The sequence below is a fragment of the Pocillopora damicornis genome, chromosome 9, assembly GCF_964200805.1.
Source record: "Pocillopora damicornis chromosome 9, jaPocDami1.2, whole genome shotgun sequence".
NCBI classification, from domain to species: Eukaryota; Metazoa; Cnidaria; class Anthozoa; order Scleractinia; family Pocilloporidae; genus Pocillopora; species Pocillopora damicornis.
Window position 1 is genome coordinate 18131341 of NC_142678.1, and position 19537 is coordinate 18150877.

At 39.4% G+C, this 19537-nt stretch overlaps 1 protein-coding gene across 1 annotated transcript; it reads left to right on the forward strand.

Annotated features, from left to right (window-relative positions):
- The first annotated feature begins 398 nt into the window (after positions 1–398).
- LOC113667977 (uncharacterized) lies at positions 399–12957 on the forward strand. Its single transcript, XM_027183854.2, has 3 exons — positions 399–874; positions 9710–9826; positions 11702–12957. The coding sequence occupies exons 1-3, from the start codon at positions 616–618 to the stop codon at positions 12115–12117; spliced, it is 792 nt and encodes a 263-aa protein (XP_027039655.2). The 5' UTR covers positions 399–615; the 3' UTR covers positions 12118–12957.
- The last annotated feature ends 6580 nt before the right edge of the window (positions 12958–19537 follow it).

A 19537-nucleotide genomic window follows, 5' to 3' on the forward strand; every position in this document is an offset into this window, starting at 1 on the left:
GACGAACTCTCCGAGATTGAACGTACTATAACATCACTCGGTTGTCGACACTTAGAAATAGCACGGCTTTTATAAGACTGCAGGGCACGGTCTCGAACGGACTAAGATGAAGACTATTCGTAGTTTTCCCTGGAACCGTTCTAAAATTCTGACTTCTAGACCGTTTTCGTTCGAGCGCCTCTAGGTCTAGCCTGCCTTGAGGTTGAATTCTTCAAAAACGTTAATGACTTTACAATCGTAAAATCTTCAATTTAGGGCAGTTTTCTGGATAAGAAACTTATAAAAAATATTTGAACGCGGAAGAGAAAGCAGTTAAAAGTTATGTTTTTCTGTCCCTGAAATGCAAGAATACGTGCGTACTATGCTTGACCTTCAAAATAAGTTCACACGTAATATTTAGGCATCCAGGGGAAGCTTGGATTCTTTCAAGCAGATATATAGGAACATTACCTGAGGTTGGACGTGATCAGGAAGTAAAATAAAATCTTGCCAAAAGGCAATAGACACGCTGTACTTGTTAGAGTGGAACTCATACATGCATAGCGCACAGCTAAATCAAGTTCCAAGCCATTTGGTTCCGCAGCCTTTTGACAGTCAAGAAAGCTAACTGCAAGTATGTCAGTCAATCATAAGCACATTATGAGGAAATTCTACGATCAGCTCTTAGAAGAGGTTGATCCAGACAGGATTGGTACCTATCTTGCACAAAGTAAAACGATCACCGAAGCAGAACTACGAGCATTGAGTATTCAGAAAGGAAGAACGCAGACGTTGTTGAGGATGATAGCCGATAAAGGACCAGAGGCGTATGAAGAGTTTGTTAAAGCCTTGGAGAAATGTAAATGCTTTGTCGTTTATTATCTTCTAAAAGAAGGTAAGTCGGTATTTGATCGAAACACTTTTCAAAATCAGACCACCGTACTTAGCAAAGTCAGACGTTTTCCTTGCAGACAAACATAACGTAACGTGTGGTAAAGTTCAAATTCTTAACAGAGAGATCGCCTAATATGAAAGACAATATACTGATAGATTTAGGCAAGCCTAAAAGCGGAGCTCTTGTTAGTTTATTTTCCATCCCTACAGTAGACTGAAAAAAAACTGTTTCACTCCAGATTAATTAATTACGCGTGAAAGCGCAACAATCGTCAAGAAGCTATAATTGAACAATCACAAAAAGAAACTATCACTGATTGATCGTGCATTAGAGGCAACGAACGTTGAGGACAACCATCGGGTAAATATTTCCTTTCTATGGAATTGTAATTTAGTAGAATCCTTACTCATCATAATCGCTGTGTATTTTTGCCATAGATTTCGAACGCACATGTGTATTAACAGATATTAAGAGGCGATCTCTGTAAGAGCGGTCCAGGGCATTTCGCATCGGAAAAAAGTTTTCCCTCAAACTTTACCCAATAAACTATCTTTGGTAACAAGTAAATAAAACCACATTAGTTTTTGGAAATACCTCAAAATAAAATTTTTAGAGCTCTCAAAAGTCAAAGCTGCAAAAGGCCCTTTTTTGACCTCTTGCGACATCGAAAATTTCAAATGTTGAATAGCCCGGTCCTCGTATCACACCGCATGCAACAAAAAATATTTTGTATTCTTAAAGTGTGTGATATATAAGGTGTAAAAAATGCATTTCAATTTTGATATTCGTTTATTCAGAGGCTCGTCATAATTTATTTAAAAAACACTCGTTGGACAGCTTTCTGAAATTGGTTAAAAGTACTCTTTCTTTCTCGATTGATTTTGCTCAAGTCCAGACCAGACCATTAAAAACTCCGCTTGGTTTCTGCTAATAAGATGTTTGGCTGCAGAAAAATATAAAAACATCTTGCACTTATTGATTTTCTTCGCCGAGGTGACTTCGAACTTTTAGCGATATTGCAAGCGTGACAGCCGATTATGCAAATTAGTTCATTGAGCAAACTCCGACCGTTTTATGTGAGTAGCTCAATAAATCTTAGATTTTAACCATTTTAAGTAGAAAATATAGTAGGACAGAGCTTTAAACCACACCGATTAATACTTTAGGCATTTTAAAAGGCCAAAATTTGACAATTTTATTATCTCGTGACGAAAGACGTCAACAACAACGTATCGAATATCATAATTTGATTAGCGCTCGCAAACCCCTTTTTTAAAAATTTGGCTTCTGTTATTTCATATTTGAGTTCTGATGGCTTACGCTATTCAAACCTGTATGAACATTTCAAAATTAAACTACAGGATTCTATTTAGTGTAACCGGCGATAACAGCACACACTAAATTCACCGTGACCAGTGACTCTGTCACGTAATTCCATCGTGTAATTGTCCTGAATACTTCTCACGTCTAAATAAAGCAGCGATTTCTCGGATTTCTCGCTGAAAGGGAAAAAATGATATTTGGTCGTCACATCTGTCTGCATAACAGTCTCTGTTCATAAGTTTGAAGAGTTTTTGTAAAAAAAGATATCGCATTCGCATACCGGGTGGACGTCATAACTAGATTGCATAACAACTGCACTCTGAAATCATTTCCTCCATTTTTGCAAGAGGTGCTGCATTTGTATCTTGCGTTTTGAATGCGAGCTCAAAATGTTCGCATATGTCTCTTAGCATCTTGACTTTGAGACTAGACAACCTTGCTTCTCTTGCCAACGAGCACACATCATAGATATCAAACATGATTGGATGTTTCAATCTATCTCATCCATTACTGTGTTCCTCGCCTCTCTCAAACACCCTTCGTCTACATCAGACGCGGATGCTTCTATCAAGTGGTCGTCTGCGTCGGTGGCATCATCCGATTCTTGTTGTATTTTAGATTGCTGTTTAAGGCACAATCTCGAGAAGAAACCCTGAATCTGTATGTTGGATAACCACTCTGTTCTATCGAACATTCTCTCTCCATCTATTGTGCAAGCAGTTCGCATATCCTTTGCTACTTTCACTGGGTTTGGTTTCTGCCAGTGTCTCATCCGATATTAAATTTCTGTTTCAAGTACTGCCTGACGTTTTGCGAAAGCCGTTCACTTGCACCTCTCTTATGAAGAGCCCATCCCATGGGAAGCTTTGATGTACTTGTCAAGGGTTCTGTGGCCACTGCAACCAGTTCAGTCGAACTTTCACCCTCTAATGACAATGACTGAAAGTAATGAACCCACTACCTCTTCACTTTGTCATAAAGACTTTAAGTCATGCTCCCAGGCACAGTTAGTAGGAGCTAGTTCATATGGAAGTCAAGGTCGGCCTGCGTCTTAAAATCTTCATCGCAACCAGGTTCAGGGCATTGATAGGAACTACCGTCGTTGCCACCATTGCTTTCTCCCGCTGATGCAGTTCGTCGAGCAGTAGTGGGGAAAAATTGAATCTCCTTCACCAGATCCGTCATTTTTTCTGTGGAAAAATTGCAATTTTAATTTTACCGAATAAACTTTCCAGACCCAACATTAAACGCTCTCCAAACGCGCAGGCCCTCTTGTGTAAGTTGCTGAAAGTGGCAATCGTGATGTCCTAGCCCTCGTAGAGTTGATACTAGCTTACTGTTGTGATAGCAACCTGCTTCATCCGATCTTATAAAGGGCCTTTTTTATTCCTGAATTTCTTAACTTTATGGTGACAAAGAGATTTTCTAGGACTGACAGCACTGAAAACCAGTCTTTTTTACAGCTGTTAAGAAGGTCTACGTATCAGGTTACTTCCAGGCTTTCCTCCTGTCTTACAACAGCGCTACTCACATGCCAATTGATTTCCCTCTAGGGAAACCATTCTGCTTGCTTTTCCCGGAACTTCATCGCTATGAACTTCATTGTCCAGTCAACTATTATAAATGCTTCATCTCCCTCCAAAGTATCGAAAATTTGCCGCTCGTACTGATCCTGGTTTCTGCTCTCAGGATATACCCTCTCCATTCAAAGGTCTTAGCGGCAGCATTTTTTGCTTCATACAGATAGTCTTCCGCTTGAAACCTACCCAATTGCATTGTGTACTCAGAAATAGCGCCTTTTACTTCTTCAAGAACACTCTTCAACATCTCACAATCCTCACACTTCACGTTGTGACTGTGACTGCATACTTTCTGAACTTCAGTGTCACCAGCATAGCTCAGTGCAAAGACCCTACAGTGATCGGCACATTTGCTATCGTCCTCTTCGCAGTGATTACGGTATGTAGTCTTCAAATACAACTTGCTCTCCTGAAGCCTCTTCCGAACTTCTTTACACTAGTCCTTTTCTGCTCCCACGCTTTCCAATTCGTCTATAATTTGGAGAAAATCCTTGAAACCATCCGCTCCCTCAGCTGCAGTATCGTGTAAACCTCTATATAACACCATACATCTTAGAAATGGCCTTTGACTTTTGCAAATTGACAGAATACCGGCTATTTAGCCCTTTGGAATCGCTACCAGGGTGTGTCGGATACTGGCACGCTGAACTTTGGCGCCAGAACTTCCCATAAGTGTGCCTATGCTTTGCGCAGACCCACATTTTGCCATAACTGAGTCTTCTGCATCTAACAGGCCAGCCCTTGCAAAGATAAGCTCTCCTTCTGTGAAACTCTCTTTTGACAAATGGATTAAGCAGAGATGACTCTTTATTGAGTCAGTACTCTGAGGCAAGTTAAACAAACCGGAAACTCCTCGTGAGTCTTCTAACGAAGTTTCTGAAGAACGCGACTGAAAACAGGACTTCTTTTGGCGAATACCGCTTCAAGAATTTAGTGTTATTAATCCCAAGCAAACCAGTACCGAAAGAGAAATATGAATTACAGCTAATATAATTACGCACTTTACAGTATAGATATAGCTAATTGTTGGAAAAATGAGGTCACACGTAACGTAATAATTTATTTCCTCAAAAATCGCGTGGTCCTTTTCCACAAGAACTCCCTAGAGTTCTGAATAGAAACTTTCATAAAGACAGGTGTGCAGACAAAATTTCTCTTATTCCTGCCGACCAGAATTCGGATCCAAAAGGCGATGTTATCGCTGCTTTATTAAGAAGGGAGAAGCAAATGAGGATAATTACACATGTACAATTGAATTATGTGACAGTGGTCACGGTGTATTTCAGTGTGTGCTGTTATCGTCGGTTACACTAAATAGAATCCTGTAGTTTGGTTTTGAAATGTTCATACAGGTTTGAATAGCGTAAGCCATCAGAACTCAAATATGAAATAACAGAAGCCAAATTTTTTAAAAAGGGGTTTGCGAGCGCTAATCAAATTGATATTCGATACGTTGTTGTTGACGTCTTTCGTCACGAGATAATAAAATTTGTCAAATTTTGGCCCTTTAAAATGTTTAAGGTATTAATCGGTGTGGTCTTAAAGCTCTGTCTACTATATTTTCTATTATATTTTCTACTTCTAAGATTTATTGAGCTACTCACATAAAACGGTCGGAGTTTGCTCAATGAACTAATTTGCATAATCGGCTGTCACGCTTGCAATATCGCTAAAAGTTCGAAGTCACCTCGGCGAAGAAAATCAATAAGTGCAAGATGTTTTTATATTTTTCTGCAGCCAAACATCTTATTAGCAGAAACCAAGCGGAGTTTTTAATGGTCTGGTCTGGACTTGAGCAATATCAATCGAGAAAGAAAGAGTACTTTTAACCAATTTCAGAAAGCTGTCCAACGAGTGTTTTTAAATAAATTATGACGAGCCTCTGAATAAACGAATATCAAAATTGAAATGCATTTTGTACACCTTATATATCACACACTTTAAGAATACAAAATATTTTTTGTTGCATGCGGTGTGATACGAGGACCGGGCTATTCAACATTTGAAATTTTCGATGTCGCAAGAGGTCAAAAAAGGGCCTTTTGCAGCTTTGACTTTTGAGAGCTCTAAAAATTTTATTTTGACGTATTTCCAAAAACTAATGTGGTTTTATTTACTTGTTACCAAAAATAGTTTATTGGGCAAAGTTTGAGGGGAAACTTTTTTCCGATGCGAAATGCCATGGACCGCTCTTACAGAGATCGCCTCTTAAACATGTTAAAGAACACAGTTTGAAACCGTTGGTTACAGCAATACATTTGTCGTTTACAACAATACAAAAACTGTAATAAAACTTTTCAGTACTTGCTGTAGAAGAGTTTCCTCAAGGGGATTTAGGAACCAGTCCGGAGGGTGGGAAGAATTGACGAGGTCTGGAACCTGGGGACGATTTTCTCACAACTTACAAAGCGATCAACACGAGTGCTAGGCAACGGTATCTTCAAAAAGGTTAGGACCTTCTTTGTTGTTCCTGATGTTTTGAGCAAATTTTCGAAGATAGGGAATATTTTCTTCTTCAGATGAAGAGTATCATGTCAGCATAAGTTGAAAGTGTATTCTATTGAGCGTGACTGTTAATTTCAGTTTGGGAAGCTGGGGACGATTTTCTCACAACTTGCAAGGCGACCAACCAAAATTGAAATAAACGACGGTAGACTACTTCGCGTGAAGACATCACTGGTCGATTAAAGAGTAAACAGAGAGAACAATGAGCCAGTAAAACAATACGCCAGAATCTTATGGGCTTCTCTTATATCTTCTCTTGAAGTTGCCAGGTATGACTGCTTGCCCCACCGTTTTTTCCAAACATTTCAAACTCCTCTGTTTAGCGTGAAAATTAAAAAGAAGAGTAATTTTCAACTCCTGTTTAAACCTGTGATTTTTTTAAACTTTTTCTCTTTTGGCTATTCTTGTTTTATGACTGTCGTCTGGCTGGAGATACACGACGTCTTTTTGAGATTTTTTTCTCTTATTTAATTCGGTAAACTATGCTGTATCAGCATGTAATGTGGGTGTCTTTAAGAACAGTTGAGATAATACCTGGATTTCATTTTTACATCACAGAAATAAATTCTAAACATCAATCAAGTTTTCTCTCTAGTTTAAAAGTTGAGTTGAAGTTGTTATTGGCTATATCAAATAAATTGAAAAGTTTTCGATGGTATATTCTCACGTTTGCAGATAATTGTTCCATTTACTGGAAGGTGGAGTTGTTGCAACATGTTAACATAAAACGCAACAATAAATTTTATTGATAAGTAAAAAGTTTTCATTTGACTATCTACTGGCAGGTCTTTGTATTATATTTCAACTCAACCATTTCCCACAACTTGTAAGCACCATTACATATTAATTATTCTGGGAAATGAAAATTTTGTGGCATATACACCATGTTTTAAATGCCATGTCCATAATAGGCTAACAGGATTTAGGAGGGTGTATGTGGGAATAGGCTCTCTTTTCTGTATTATTAATTTGCTAATCCCTCCTGTTGGCGATGTTTTGATGAGGTTTTCCAAAGTTCCTTGGGTAGTCTAACACCGTGAAAGTTTATCTTTGAGAGTGAATATTCTTCCTATCTAGTGTCATGTAACTGCCAGGACCCCGTTTAATTACACGATCACAGCTCGGACGCTTCTTGAAAAATGCGATGACTATCATTTTCAGCGATTGATTCTGCAGTTTCAAGCTTTTGGAAAAATTATCGTATCCCAAGCATTACAAGCATGTTCATCATAACCCGGGCATAAAGTGCGCCTCGAGATGTTGCGCGACGAGAACGCGGCTCCATGTTTTATGAGACAAACCATTTCCAAAAGTTTGAACGAATCGAGTATAAAGCAGGAAAACATAGCGCTGAACAGTACCATGACCAAACAATCAAATTCACACCTCCCACAATAGGACTGACTCCATTTTGCCGTAAGTTAGTCTCCACCACACATTTGCGGTCGGTAATTTAATTCTCAGATGTTTGACGGGTTCTCACATGACACTACTATCAAAATCAAATTACCGCGTCAGACCTAACGTAAACATGAACATCGCTGACTCAATCCCATGTTATTTCAATTTTGAGAAAGGCCATTTCTTCGTTCTTAGGGTAAAAAAACAGATCTTCGACAAAGCACGATTTTTTTTTTCATGAATAGAGTAGATTCTGCGGTAGTTAACTGAAGAGAAAAATAGGTAGAAATTTGCTCACGCCGTTCGCTATCGTTTGAAAACTTTCTAGGCAAAACATAATCCGTAAGATAACCTCTTTTCCCTTAAAACCAACTGTATTAAACATTCCGAACGATATGACAAGAAATAATCTAAGAATACGAACACTTTGAAATGTTATTCGAGCGATGAACCAGCGCGAGGGTTTTTAGGCGATGAATGCCAAAGTCATTGTTTTACCGAAACTTAATTTGAATTATAAACTGAAGCTAATATCAAACAACGATTGATAAAAAAATGTTTGAATTTTTCTGGGCCTTAGCGTGAGAGAAAACCCAGATAAGACACGACTTACCTCCTCTTCTTTCTCGGATCCTTTGTAATTCGCTTCTCTTTGTTGATGACCTCTTTTCAGTTTGTTTTCAGGAGCGTCTTTGTATTTCTTTCTCACCTTGCTCTTCACTAGATATTTGCCTTTTCTTGTTCACTTTCGCGTTCCTTTCGCCGTATTCTGCCTATTTTGGCGTCCTTTCTAACTTTCTTTGGCGTTTTTATCAACTCGCTTTACGCCTTTTACTTCTTGCTTTCTTTGGCCGCTCTGTCTCTTTCTTTCCAGCCTATTTTCACTCAAAACCCTCTCTCCACGAACTTGAATTATGACAATTTCCTCCGGTTGACAAAGCTTTAGCTCTACCGGTATCGTCACTCCGCGAGTTGATTAGAAATCGTAAAGTACTGAGAATTATTGTTTAACTCCAACCTCACCAGTTTGATTTCCCGCTCAAAACGCGGGTTGCGAATTATTTGCTTACGCGGCTTCACATCTACTATCCCACATGAAGCCCTCGTTGTTTAGCTGCACTAAAGCTTGGCACTCGAGTATGAGCACTTCATTGTCATCTGCCGGTGTCTTTTGGCGCACACTAATGGGTATCTAAGTTACGCACGCAATCGCGCCTGCGCATTACCTTTTCCCTTGCCCTTTCATTACGTAATTTTTTTAGGCTTGATGGGTTACTACTACTACCTCAAATTCTGATTGAAAACGTTGTTACTTTCTCCTCACCTGTCCACCATAATGCATTGTTGTGCTTTCACTTCTCAACTATCAATAAACGTAATTTCAACTTTCTGCAGCCAATTTCAACTTTCTCCACTCAATTGATCCATAAGAAGCTAGCGATCGCTTATTCAACCGGCCATGTTTGACTTGGAGTTAGAGTCGAAGATGGGGGAAAGGGGCGGGAAAAGACAAAGGAATATTAATTCATAGCCCCACCCCCTCCCCCTTCCTTTCCTTTATACTGTCGCTCGGCCCCCTGGTACAAATTTTTTTCTCTCCCCAGTCCTACCCTGCCGTAAAAATCAAAGATGGCAGCTATAATTGTCACCAAAATAAATCTGAGCGCTCACCCGTCGAAATTGCGCCTGCTCTACAGGCGACTGTCAAGCCGATGCAAATAAAGTTGTTCTAAGGACTTAATATCAGCTGATTCTAGAAAGGTTTCGTGTAACATAAATTTAGGATGTTAATAGATGACGTTGTTGTTCTCCATTTTACCAACACGCCAATTATAGGACTACAGTACTGTATGTGAGGGAGCACATACGTCTCATTAAGACCTTACATTATGTCCTTTTATTAAAATAAGCGACATAATTACTGAACTGACCAACTTTTAAGTATAATTAATGAAAAATAAGTATTTCATGAATTAATTTCAGTTAGAAAATTACAAATTGTGTGACCACTCTTGCTGTTTTGTAGAAAAGGCTATAGGTGACTGCAAACTAGAAGAAACCAAAGAGGAACTCAGGAAAACTGAAAAAGAGCTCTTACTTGTGAAGAAAAAGGCCGCAAGAGAGAAGGAGACACTTAAAAAAGGTAAGAATCACGGTGCTAAACCAGCAAAACGAATTCATGTATAATGTTTTCATTGACAAATCTATTTGACAATAGGTAGTTTATTAAAAAAAAATTTACTCTTATCAAATGCGTTGATGATGACAAAGGGCTCACGCTCGAAACGTCGGCTTAGAAACTCTTTACGCCGGTTGCCTAATTTACGTTATTAACTCAGTTGATAAAGCCAAATTATCTTGTCATACTTCCCCACCAGCGCAGCACCACAGTTTCTTTTGAAACATACCTCCTTTATTAATTTGTGGTTTATGAAAAAGTTTTGCTCGCGTATGGACCGTGGCTGTGAACCGTGACATTTAATTCGAGTGATTTCACTGATATCATATAAATAGACCATCTCCGAACAATAGGCTAGAACAAAGCTGGTGCCAAAAATCTAAGAATATTGCACGTAGACCTCAGCATTACATTGCGTAACTAGCTTCCAACCTGCAGGGTCACGTATTCCACGCCCGCGGAGTCTGCGGCATTATAAGCCTTGAAACAAAAATTCATTCAGGGATGTTGCCTCAGGAAAAAACTTCAATCTTGTAAAATGCTTTTTAGTAATACTACATGGGATAGTTTATTTAAGCGATTCATTATAAAATTTTTGATATTTTGCTAAAATAATCAGTAAATATCGCGTTTAAAGCAATTGAAACGTTGTCTTCAGAAAAGTATCTACCGTGATGATTCGAGTTAGTACCTGGGGCAGTACCTGGGGCGAATATTTAGTAATGGTACCTCAAAGGGGGGCGCTTATTTGAAACAGGGCGCCTATCAAGGGCGCTGTCACAGCGTTTGGCGTATCCGCGTGTCTACAGAATCCCCGCTTTTTTTGTTTGCAATTTGTGAGGTCTTTGTGTACTGAAGATCTCAAACAAGTGGTGTAGAACATTATATCAATAAGGATTTGAGTATTCTAACTACTCTAAGGCGTAGAGTTGACAAGAAATAATCTCCTTAAGGGCCTGTTTACATGGAGGTGGGGGACCTCAGGCAGGTGAGGGAGGTAACCCGCCTGTTTTTATAATCTCTTATTTTAATCTTGATCACGATTAAATGATAGGTTGGGTGACCTTCTTAGGAGGGTTGTCCGGTCTGCTGTGCCTTTCGGCCGGGGGTGACGACTGATTTGCCATGCAGGTGGGTAACCCGCCCAGCCGGGATGGCGTTTATGTTACAAAAAGATCAAATGAGCCAAACAGTAGCGAAACGCGAGTGTGTTAAAAATTTGTACATTTCCTAGCCGTCCCAATGATACCTCGACAACGATTTTGTCACGTTTTACTCTGAACTCAAAGCTACATTCACATGTTATGCCGAAGTGAAGACGTTATACCGTCAGAAACGGTTGACGCTTTGAGCTGTTGGCGAAAATTTTAGAAGAAAATAATTTACGTTTTCCGGCAACGTTTTACCATACGTCGTCGCAGTGACATCTTAAACTTTTTTATTACGAGTTCGATAACAACCTCGAGAAGCTTCACCACGGCATCTCGGGGTTGTAAGATTGTATGTAAACGCGAACGGGTTCCCCACATTCATGTAAACAGGTCTTAGCTCGGTTTCTGCGTTTCTATGATATACAATTATATCTTAAAATAATAAAATCCCAACAATAGGTGTTAGAATTATTATATATCGACTAGAGCTGACAAAGCTGACAACGACCCCATTGGAACCTCATTGGAAAGGGATACCTATATCACTGAGTATCTCTTATCTTCTAATTTAGTTTAAGGTAAACATGTAACACCCAAAACGCGGGGATACCACGAACACTGTGACAGCGCACATTTTTTTTCGAGAAAAAGTAAATGCTGATCAATGACAATTTTGTTTGCATCGTAGATATTTCAAGTACAATTGACTATCGGCAAACAGTCGTCACTGCAGAACATATTCTGTTAATCATTGATGACATAGCACAAAACTGGAGGGATCTGTGTGTTAGGTTGAAACTTCCAACACCAGTGATCGGCATTATTGACGCTGATGGCAAAAATGTCCGCAACAAAGGCTGGGAGGAGTGCCTCAAGTGGACATACAGACAAGCAAGTGGGGCCACGTTAGGGGTTCTTACAGATGCCCTTGAAAATGTAGGAAAAAGAAGTTCTGCGCGAACACTGTTAGGTACAGTGGAGCCCCGCATGACGGCCACCTCGGTAATACGGTCACCTCGTTATTACGGCCGCTATATTTTGGCTTTGCAAAACGGCCATACATTTCCTGGTCACTTGTTGATACGGCCAACGGCCACATTTTAAATCCCAAACAGTAAAATCCCCTATAATTTAACACCGTTAATACGGCCCTTAATTTAGAAAGTAATATTACTAATCGAACAGCCGATTTAATTCACCAGTTTATAAGCAACACTCCTCACTGTTTTCATTACAAACATGATAGAGGAAATAAATCTTGACGCTAACATCCACTAACATGCCAGCCATGTTAAGATATGGGAAGGATCTTTCTATTTTCATACAATCAGGAAAAATACCTTACGAGTTGAATAAATGTACTGCATTCGTAAGGGGGGTGGGGTGGGGTGGGGTGGGGGGGGGCTGAAATACAGTAATAGGGGCTAGGAGAGGATAATCCCCTGAGCTTTTCGTGGAATGAATTCAAATTCTGCTTTCCTTTTAATTGGGAAGAACAGCACTGAAAGACTCAAATGAAAGTAGGATGTCGTTTCCAGTGGCCTTGAAAACGGATATTTTATTTAAATTTTTTACGAAGTTAATATGGTTGGTTGTTTGGTTTTCATATTCTTCGAACCCCATAGAAGTCATGATGTGTAGTTCGTCGAGATTTTACTGAAATTTTGTTTATTTATCCGATTATTTCGAAGTCCTTTCGCGGGTCTTGTAATTCACTGTCCTGCAAGGCCGCACATGCAGTTTCTACCTTTTAGTGGTTAGCGACTACTATGTGCATCTCTGGGTCGCTTTTTGACCTTGTAGTGGACCTACACTTAAGTACTTGGCTTTGCTTAATATGATGAGATGGATTATTTGATCGGAAGCCTCAAGTGTATTGTTATTCATTCGCGAGATCCTCGTGACAGTTTTGGTCAGCATTTAATTAAGATGTCTATTCTCCAAGATCAGTTAGCCCGCATGCTTAATCAAGCGCTCGGATAATGTATATAAATGCTTGTATTAGAGGCTGAAGAGACAGAGTGATTAAAGAGAGAAGAAAAGAAAGTAATGAATCGTTTGTTTGTAAAAGTGGTGAAATGGTCGTTGGTTATTCAGATGACATAGACAATATAGAGGAACTGAAACAGCAGGTTTAGACTCTTTCAATTTTCTTCAAAGCATGGTATTCTACAAGCTTTTCCCCCATCCAAGTCGAAACAATTGATTCTGCGTTATTTTGTCAATTGAACAACTTTTGAAAGAAGAGCTTCATAACTGTTTCCCAGAGAGGGCATACAACATTCACCTCTCTTTTAAACTTCCCCAAATTGAAAATCAGCCTCAAACGAGTCATTCCACTTGGCTTTACAACGGCACGAAATTGAGCAAGTTCTTCTCTTTTCTACAAGAAATTACAGCGTCTTCTCCAGCTTCTATGCAGTAAAGAAAATATATAACCCAAACCCTTTTTCCTTAGATGTCGTCAGTTGTGTCCAAGCCGGCGAGTGTTTCTCCTGAATCGAGTGGTCGAGGATTTACGGTTGCAAGTTCTGTTACGGCGTTTCTTTAGGTAACTGACTTACGGAAAGATACGGTCACTCATGAAATGTAATCCTGGATTAATTTAAAGTGAAGAGTTGCATGACAGTTTGGATCTCTTTTTTTACGAGGTATAGAGAATCCAGAGGAAACTGTCTCCGATCAGTATACGTATTAACCCGGATTGGCGAGATGTCCTACAGATTACCCTGGACTTACTCCCTCCTACTTACGACAGAGAACTGAAAGACTTGGTATTCTTTTATAAGTGCTTATTTAATCATATTCACCTTAATTTACATAGTTTCACAAACTTTATTTCTCACGGCCGTTCTAGACTAAGCAACTCCTTTAATTTAAAAACACCAATCTGTAAAACGAGCACTTTTCAGGCCTCTTACCTCTAGTTTTTCGAGTCCGCTCTCCGTCCAGCTTTTCGTTAAACAAACACTTTTTGACCGCCTGAGAATGTCCTTTGACATTGACTGGCCCTATACGTGGACACTAGTTAGAACTGACTCATGCCAAAAGCTATAGGTGCAGTGGACGCTAGACAAACTTGTTGCAATTAAGATTTCTTGTGTATTATTTTATTTTAGCTAAGGAGCGGTGCCTCGCGTGGGACTTCAGTCCCGTTCGCACCTGCCCTTTTGGTTTAGTATTACTCTTGTTTCTATCTTCATTTATTTTTGTCTCTGTGTAATATGTCTTTGTCATTAGTACTATGTTATAAGCCCAATAAAGTTGTAAAATCAAAACAAAAACAAAACAAATAAAACGGATCATGCAGTAGCCAGATTTCATGATGGATTATGCGTCACATGTACACACTACTTTTGGTTCAAAATTCTCAGTCGAATATGACAAGACGAACGCTTACGGGTGGTGTCGAATGTTGGTCAGAGTTGTTACTAGTCAAAGCCACTGGGCCGACCGATCTGTCTTCTAAAAATTTCGGAGACCTAATGTAAAGTCAGAAAGAATTTTCCAATTAAATGAAATTTTTAAGTTTCTTTACGCCTCGTCTTTGCTGCGTATTAAATTTGACATAAATTAATTGAGAATTAATGATTGTTTTGATTGGTTACACGTTGGGAAAATCTACTTTCTCGTGAAAGAATTTGCAGACATGAATTTGTTATATAAGAATTAGAGACTGGAAACCTTATCTTTTGCCTGCCTGAAAGCATCTCGCAAGTCAGCTTTCCCTAATACATCTGGGAAATCAGTGCAATAAACAAATATACCATTTTACTCGAGATCAAAAGCAATTTACTAATCCATCATCATCACTAGTTTCGGATCTTAGTTATTTTTAAAGTTATTAAATTTTTTACGAGCTCATGGCAATTAACATAATCAAGTCTCCAAGGAGGATTCCAACTGAACAAAGACCATCTAATTTCGCGGTCGTGTCAAAGTGAAATAAGAGTCATGGCGAAGTTATAAGAGTTTGTGTGGGAATACTTACAACCGCTCTTAGATTATAAAAATACCGTCAAATTCTCAATAAAAACACCTCACCTTGCTTCCACAGTGCATCCTTTGTCATCTGACCGCTTACTAAGTTGAAAAGAACCCTTTTTAGCGAGTTCTCTATAGACAATACGTAATAATTCGGTGACCCGACCAGGAAAATGTGATTATCTTGTCTTCAAAGTTGTGAAAATGAAATACATAATATAAGCAAACACTCAAAGACTCACTACTACTTGATGATATTCTCCGTGCGAGGAAAAACAAAAGAATTCCTGTAAAAACCACGTCTTGAGGTCCTGCTATCGCGTGTTTTGTGATAAGCAATTCTTTTAACTGGATAAACTGCTCCAAGTCTAATTTTCGTGTTTTTGACCCTCTTTATCTGTCTGCCGAGTCAATAACTGGTTGTACTTACTTCAGGAGCAATCTGAGAAATAATCAGAGGGGCACTATCCGTTATCATTGTGACACAAATCGCTTTCGTGTAATCAACTAAGTACTGGAAACCTTCAATCAAATACGTAATTATCAATTTTGGAAGCGCCTCCACAATTCGTGTGGGGATGGCAACTGAATAACCACAAATTAGCTAAGTAAACAATGAAAGTGGACGAACGGGAAGGCAATATATACTTGCAGTTCGTCCTATAGCACATGTTTTCAGGCCAGTGTCACTGATGCTTTCACAACAGGAAATAACAAACGTTCTGGAACAGACTGGTATTCCCTGAAGACGCTCTAAAGGCCTATTTACACGGCACGACTTTGTCGCATGCGACAAGCTTACGACAGGCTTACGACATGACTTAAGAGTCGTAAGCGAGTTGTAGGTTTGATTTACACGAAACAATTCGTGTCGTAAGCCTGTCGTAAGCTTGTCGCATGCGACAAAGTCGTACCGTGTAAATAGGCCTTAAGACAGCTATTATTCTGTAATCACTCTATCTCAGCTAGGAATACTAGATGATGTTGTCTATTACTTGATAAACAATGGATTATTAGGTCGGTAAAAAAGCCGCTCTCCTCCCCGCCCTACTCTGCAGTTTATTTCTCGTTTACGTGACGATTTTAAAACCGGAAGTGGTGGACACAATAGGACAAGATTTAATGTGTTTTTTTCCTTATTTGGTCTGCTCCGTCATTCGATGCAACTCGTAATGGAAATGAAATGACCAAGTGATTCTTCTGTGAAATTACATCCTGCGATTGTGATGTACATGGGAAATTTTTCGTTTGACCTCTTGAAAGCAATCGTCACAGTTCTGTTGAACTAGAGGGATATCAAGGGAGAAAACTTAGCAGTTTTTGAAAATTTAAGCGAAAACTTGACCTTTCATTTAAAATTATTGGGAGCTCCCAATTACAATACAGCAAGACCATATCAGCCGTTCAAACCAAAACAGACATTCCTTGAGAGGGGTGTGAAAAGGGAATGAGTCAAGTATAGTGAATCTGAAGACAGTACTGTAAGATAAATGATTAATAATGACAATAAGACCGAGTGGAGTCCAATTCGATCTGAAATCATACGAGTGATTAACAAAATCGGAAGTCGCGAGGCGGGAGTCCGATTTGTCAATCACGAGTATGATTACAACAGAATTGGATGACATGAAGTCCTGTTACCAATTAATTATAACCGTTACAATTTCCGAGAAAAAAAAATACATTTGGGACAAACATCTCTTGAAAGGACAACGTCTAACGCAAAAAATTTGAAAATTTCCCAGTTTTCTTTTCGGGGTAAGTGGTTGTTGCCATGGTTATTGTGATCAATTCTGTGATTGGTGGATTTAGCTGAGTGGACTCAGTATAATTGGCTGCTTCAACTGTCCGATCACAGGTGATTACAGCCAATTGTCCGATTACAACTGTGCAGAGTTATAGGTGAAATATAAAGCAGCTGATGCACCAATCAAATTTGAAGAAATTGTAATGGTTATGATTAATGAATAATATAATCGTAATAGCAATGGGCAAGACCAGACAATTTTATCACTACAGCAGGTAATTTAGTGTTAACAACTGGGTTGAAAACGTAAATTAGCCACCGTAAAGAGTAAAAAAGCTGACGTTTCGAGCGTTAGCCCTTCGTCAGAGTGATTGATCGTGCGATTGATAATTGTATCGCTCTGACGAAGGGCTAACGCTCGAAACGTCAGCTTTTTTACTCTTTACAGTGGCTAATTTACGTTTTCAACCCAGTTGTTAACACAAAATTACTTGCTATACTCTCCCACCGACGCAGCACCACAGTTTCTTTAGAAACTTACCCTTTATATAATTTTATCACTACACCTGACATAAACGACGTGCGTGTCTTTCTCTTTTTTTTTATATTTAGTCAAATTTTTCACAGAAATGGAGTATGCACTGCGATCATTTGTCGGGTTTTTGAACTTTGAGTCAATGATAAATGTCTCTCCGTTTTCTTCCATATTGACAATTTCTAGTGCAGAATCAGATCAAAACAATCGACAATCGGAGAGCTCCGTCAGAATTTCAATAAACGGTACACACCGATCGTCAATTGTCTTTTATCCTTCATCGGAGAATTTCCTTATCAATTTAAACGGAAGGACAGTTATTGCTCAAAATAAATATTTAAGGTCGCCATACTCCTACTCGATAGGAGAAGAAAACAGAGAGACTATACTTTCATCCCTACAAGCCTATTTCGTGGTTGCTCACTCATCAGGGGATTTTATTCTTAAGAACTTTCGTACCATTGATTATATATTTTATAAATTTGCATAAAAATAATACTACAATTGTTACGTAGTAACGTTTTGTTTCTGTGGCGGCATGAGGACACGAGCTCATTACGTTTATTTAGTGATGATAATTCGGGTCGGCGAATGATTAGTAATTTTTCTTTGAGGCAGAGGTTGCATCTTTTGTTTGCGCTGCTGTAGGGCGATCTTGATGAAAGGATGCGCCATGAAATATAGGAGCTAATGTTATTTTCTTTAAGGGTCCAGATATGCTTGTTGAGTTCGGTGGAGTTTCTGAGTTTTGTGTGTCGGAATGATGCGGTGTGGTTTCTGTATCTAGTCTTGAAGTTGTTTTCTGTAAGTCCGATGTATGTTTCAGTGGTGCTGTTGTCCTTGCGTGTGACTGTGGCTTGGTAGATTAGAGATGATTGGAAGCAGTTTCTGTTAAGTGGGCATGTGTTCTTCTGTCGACAGTTGCACGTTTTGTTGTCTTTTGTGTTGGTGTTATCTGCGGTGTCATTGATGTGTTTGGGTGAATTTAGAATGCGTTTGTTGTGGTTGTCGATGATCTGTTTAGTGTTATTCATGCAGCTGTAACTGATCTTGATTGTGTTACGATTAACGATTTTTCTAAGTTTGTGGTCTTTCGGGAAGTGCTGGTCTACTAGGGTAAGGAATCTGTGTCCGATATTGGTGCTGACATTTTTGCTGAATGGGGGATTGTACCAGAGGATGTTGTTCGGTTGTCTGTTTTTTCGGTTGTTAGTCGTGGGTGGTTCGTAGTGTAGAGTGTACCGGTATCCGCATTCATCGAGTGCTTTTTGGTATGGCGGAGCGGCTTGGTCGAAGGATGCTTAGTCAGATGAAAGGGATGATAGCCTTTTGTTGATGCCGGGGGTTTGTTCTTTGTGGTGGTTGGCGGGTGGTTGCTCTCGCCGTGGACGTATTGTAATGTGGTGTTAGGCTTTGTGAAGGGCTGGAAGGTGTTTTTATTCAGTTTGAAAGTGACGTCTAAGAAAAGGATGGTCTGTTTGTTGGCTTCGATGGTGATCCGTAGTCCATTTTGATTGAAGATGGGGCATATTTCTTTTTTGATGTTTTCTGTGTCTCTCGGTGTGGTTTTTGAAATGACCAGTCCGTCTCAACTCTGCAAAGTCCGATGTTGATGTTGAGTTTCTGTATTTGGGAGAGGAGGAAATTTCCTACTAGCTCGCATGTTTCGGCACCGTCGTAGCAGCCCATTGTGACTTCAAATGTTGTATCGCCCTTCTTTTGCTAGGGTTGTTGTTTGTGCATAAAGATCGAATGTTTTACATATGTTGTGATGTTTCTTTCGTCGTCGGTAATGTTGTTATAGGCTGAGGCGAAGTCGAGTGCTCTGTTCAGGAGGTCTTGGCTGATGGAGGGGTAGAATTATTCGATGTCAAAGCAAATAGAACCGTGGTGTTGTTTGTTTTTTTAATGGCTTTAAACCACTCGATCACGGATGCTGTATTTTTCCATTGGTTGAATTTGGATGTTCTCGTAATTTTGCTGTTGATTCTGTCGAGGACTGTTTAGCTGATTCTACCTATCTCAGATTTGGTGGGGTTAATTATCGGCAGGTCGGTTTGTTAGCGAAGTTCGGTTTGTGGTCTTTTCAGTGTTATGTGTGCGTCTTTGTTAGCTGTGATGTCCACCCTGTCATCGATGCCTAGTTTTGTTGCGATGTTTTTGTTTTCTGAATGGATGGCTCGTGTGGTGTTAGGTTGTGCTTTTTTGTAGGACTTTGTGATATTTTGCTTTAGTAGATCGTTGTATGTTGACGGTTC

Coding starts and splice junctions, on each gene's coding strand:
- LOC113667977 (XM_027183854.2), top strand. CDS start 616: ATGTCAGTCAATCATAAGCACATTATGAGGAAATTCTACGATCAGCTC. Junction 875..9,709: donor TTATTATCTTCTAAAAGAAG/GTAAGTCGGTAT, acceptor GCTGTTTTGTAG/AAAAGGCTATAGGTGACTGC. Junction 9,827..11,701: donor GAAGGAGACACTTAAAAAAG/GTAAGAATCACG, acceptor TTTGCATCGTAG/ATATTTCAAGTACAATTGAC.